This window comes from Penaeus chinensis, chromosome 1 (genome assembly GCF_019202785.1).
Source record: "Penaeus chinensis breed Huanghai No. 1 chromosome 1, ASM1920278v2, whole genome shotgun sequence".
NCBI lineage: Eukaryota > Metazoa > Arthropoda > Malacostraca > Decapoda > Penaeidae > Penaeus > Penaeus chinensis.
In genome coordinates this window covers 2,108,868-2,111,367 of record NC_061819.1, presented here as the reverse complement: position 1 = coordinate 2,111,367, position 2,500 = coordinate 2,108,868, and the positions used below count along the sequence as shown (strand labels likewise).

Sequence of the window (2,500 nt, the reverse complement as noted above, 5' to 3'; positions counted from 1 at the left end):
AACTAGGACAAAGTAAATTGGAACAGGACAGATAAATGGGGATAAACTAGGACAAAGTAAATTGGAACAGGACAGATAAATGGGTTGATGGGGTAAATTTGGGTGGGTGGACTCATCAAAGAGGTTGAGAAAATGCTCAAAATTGTTAAACTAAAAATATTGAAACAATATTCTGTCCTACCTATATGTTTCCTTACACAGATACACATGTTAAAAAAAAAGTTCAACAGAAAAGCATCCTAAAAAATGACATCAAAACATTTATTTGTTAACTTAGTTACTTTGCTGATGGTCTTGTTATCAGCTTTCCAGAAAATTACAAAGACTATAACTCTTAATAACATTTATCTTCAATAGAATTCTCCCTTGCAAAGAACCCCTGTAAATTGCATAACAACATGAAATTAATCATAAATACTTAGATAACAAGCTCTATAAAAATGATGATACCAAAGTAATGTGAAAATCCACACCAAGAATATCATACAACATAATTTTGCATTTTCCTCTTCAAAATGTTTTTAAGAATAAAACTTCTGTAAGTAATTTTTGTCAAAATTAGCAACATTAAAAAGAAGCAAACAAATAATGCACCATATATGACTAAAATTAACATCATAAGCAAATCTATGACAAGAAAGAAGGACAAGATGAAGAAGAAAAAGATAAAGAAGAAAATAAGAAGATACAGATGAATTTGATGCTGATGAGGAAGAAGAAAAGAGAGAAGAAGAAGGAGAAAAAAGAAAAAGAGGAAGAAAAAGAAGAAGAAAAGCTAGAAAAAAACAGGAGAACATGATAAAGATGAAGAAGAAAAAGAACTAAAAGAAAAAGAAGAAGAAGAAAACAAAGAAGAATGGGGAAAACTTAGGGGGTTAATAAGCAATACACACTCACAATCACCGTTTCAGACTCTCTGTAGTCCTTGGTGTAAGTGATAGGACTCGTATAGACTGGTCTCTGTGAATTAGAAGGCCTGTGGCTCTGTTCCTCTGTTATGGATACCTGGTGAACACTCAGCTCCCGGTGAGAAGGTGGGTTGCCTCTCTCCATAACCTGCAAATGCAAGGACAAGAGTGCAATGCATGAAGAATGCATACATTTATTAGTCCATCTCAAAAATGGATCTTCTACCTGCATCTGTATAGAGAAATATGTCTCTCTATTTAGAAAGATATCTGCAAGAGGAATCTTTGGGAAGTAGCACCTATTTTAGGTTAAAAACTAACAGATACAAAGGAATAAAGAATAAACATTTCTCAAGCTATTAAAAAAAAAAAAAAAAAAAAAAAAAAGGTCATTATGGTTATCTGGGCACTTACTCTACAGCATGACAAGTTTTTGAGTTCCCTAATCATACACAAACAACACCTCATTCAGAAATGTAGCAATTGCTTTCTGCACTTTTTCCTTAACCATAGAGCATTTTTTCTTCCAAGAAGTGCTTCAGTTTTGGATAGATGTGCAAAAATTTCCCCCCCAAACTGTCCACAAACCAATCTGTGGGGCCATGCACTGTCATGGAGGAAGAACTTCATTGATGTGTCAAGCCTTTATTGTGGTTTTTTGGGGCACAAATCCCAAATTGTATAAATCTTTCTGGTCCCACAACTATTTCTGACTAATCATATGGTTGTCACCACATGGCCTAAGTACCCAAGATGACTTCATGGGAAAACAAATTTTGAACAGGAGGATAAATGAAATGTATAAATCTCGCCCTTAGGATGAGGCAACCTCCAAGGCCTTCTCCATCCAGGATTGGATTGAGACAACCAATCCTGATGAGCAGGACTATATTCTGAAAAGTCTGCCATATAAATTTATTGGCTTAGTTGATAATACTTGATTGTAAGAGTAATCAAGCATTGACTCCAAAGGAAAGAATAAAATCCCTGTTTTGCTGCCCTACAGCAAAACCAGCAATATCAAGGACCTGAAGGGGGACTTCTGCAAAGGTGAAGGAATCTCCAAATAGAATCTGGGATGCCTGACCAGTGCAGTTGTGGACTTCTTGGTCTGTCTACCCAGGGTCCTAAACTATTCTACTGAAATTTGCAAATCTCTTCATTAGTTTGATGTCCTTACTGAAGGCATGTATCAAACAAGCAAGTTTCCCTAGCAGACTCTAACAGTCCTGTCTACTTGTCTTGAACCAAGACACCTCTAAACAAAAGCCTTTGCCTCACTAATAAATGCATTGAGAATCTTTGGTCTCCACAGACTCAGACAGGAGAGCAACATCACTGGCAAGTCAAGATCAGAGAAATAAATATTACCTAGTGTTGCCACACACTGACTCTGGATGAGGGTTCAATCTGTAATCCATTCCATGCAAATGTTAAAGTGATGGCGCAAGAATTTTTATTTGGGTCACTTCTAAATTCACAAAAAGAATCTAGACGTACCTTCACCAAACATTACAGCACTTTCAGTAACAGTATCTAGACATGCTATTCACCTGGTCATATTTGTCAGGAGACACACACACACACACACA

The 2,500-nt window shown here is 36.2% G+C and overlaps 1 protein-coding gene across 7 annotated transcripts in view; it reads right to left on the bottom strand.

Moving 5' to 3' along the window:
* Window positions 1–2,500, bottom strand: part of LOC125029125 (F-box/WD repeat-containing protein 5-like) — a 25,671-nt gene that overhangs the window by 13,147 nt on the left and 10,024 nt on the right. For 5 of the 7 annotated variants that reach the window (XM_047618937.1, XM_047618955.1, XM_047618946.1 and 2 more), the window contains one exon: window positions 898–1,056. In XM_047618937.1, the coding sequence (XP_047474893.1) occupies window positions 898–1,056 (159 nt within the window). The remainder of the gene's footprint in view (window positions 1–897; window positions 1,057–2,500) is intronic. The other 2 variants (XM_047618964.1, XM_047618979.1) reach the window with 1 other exon arrangement.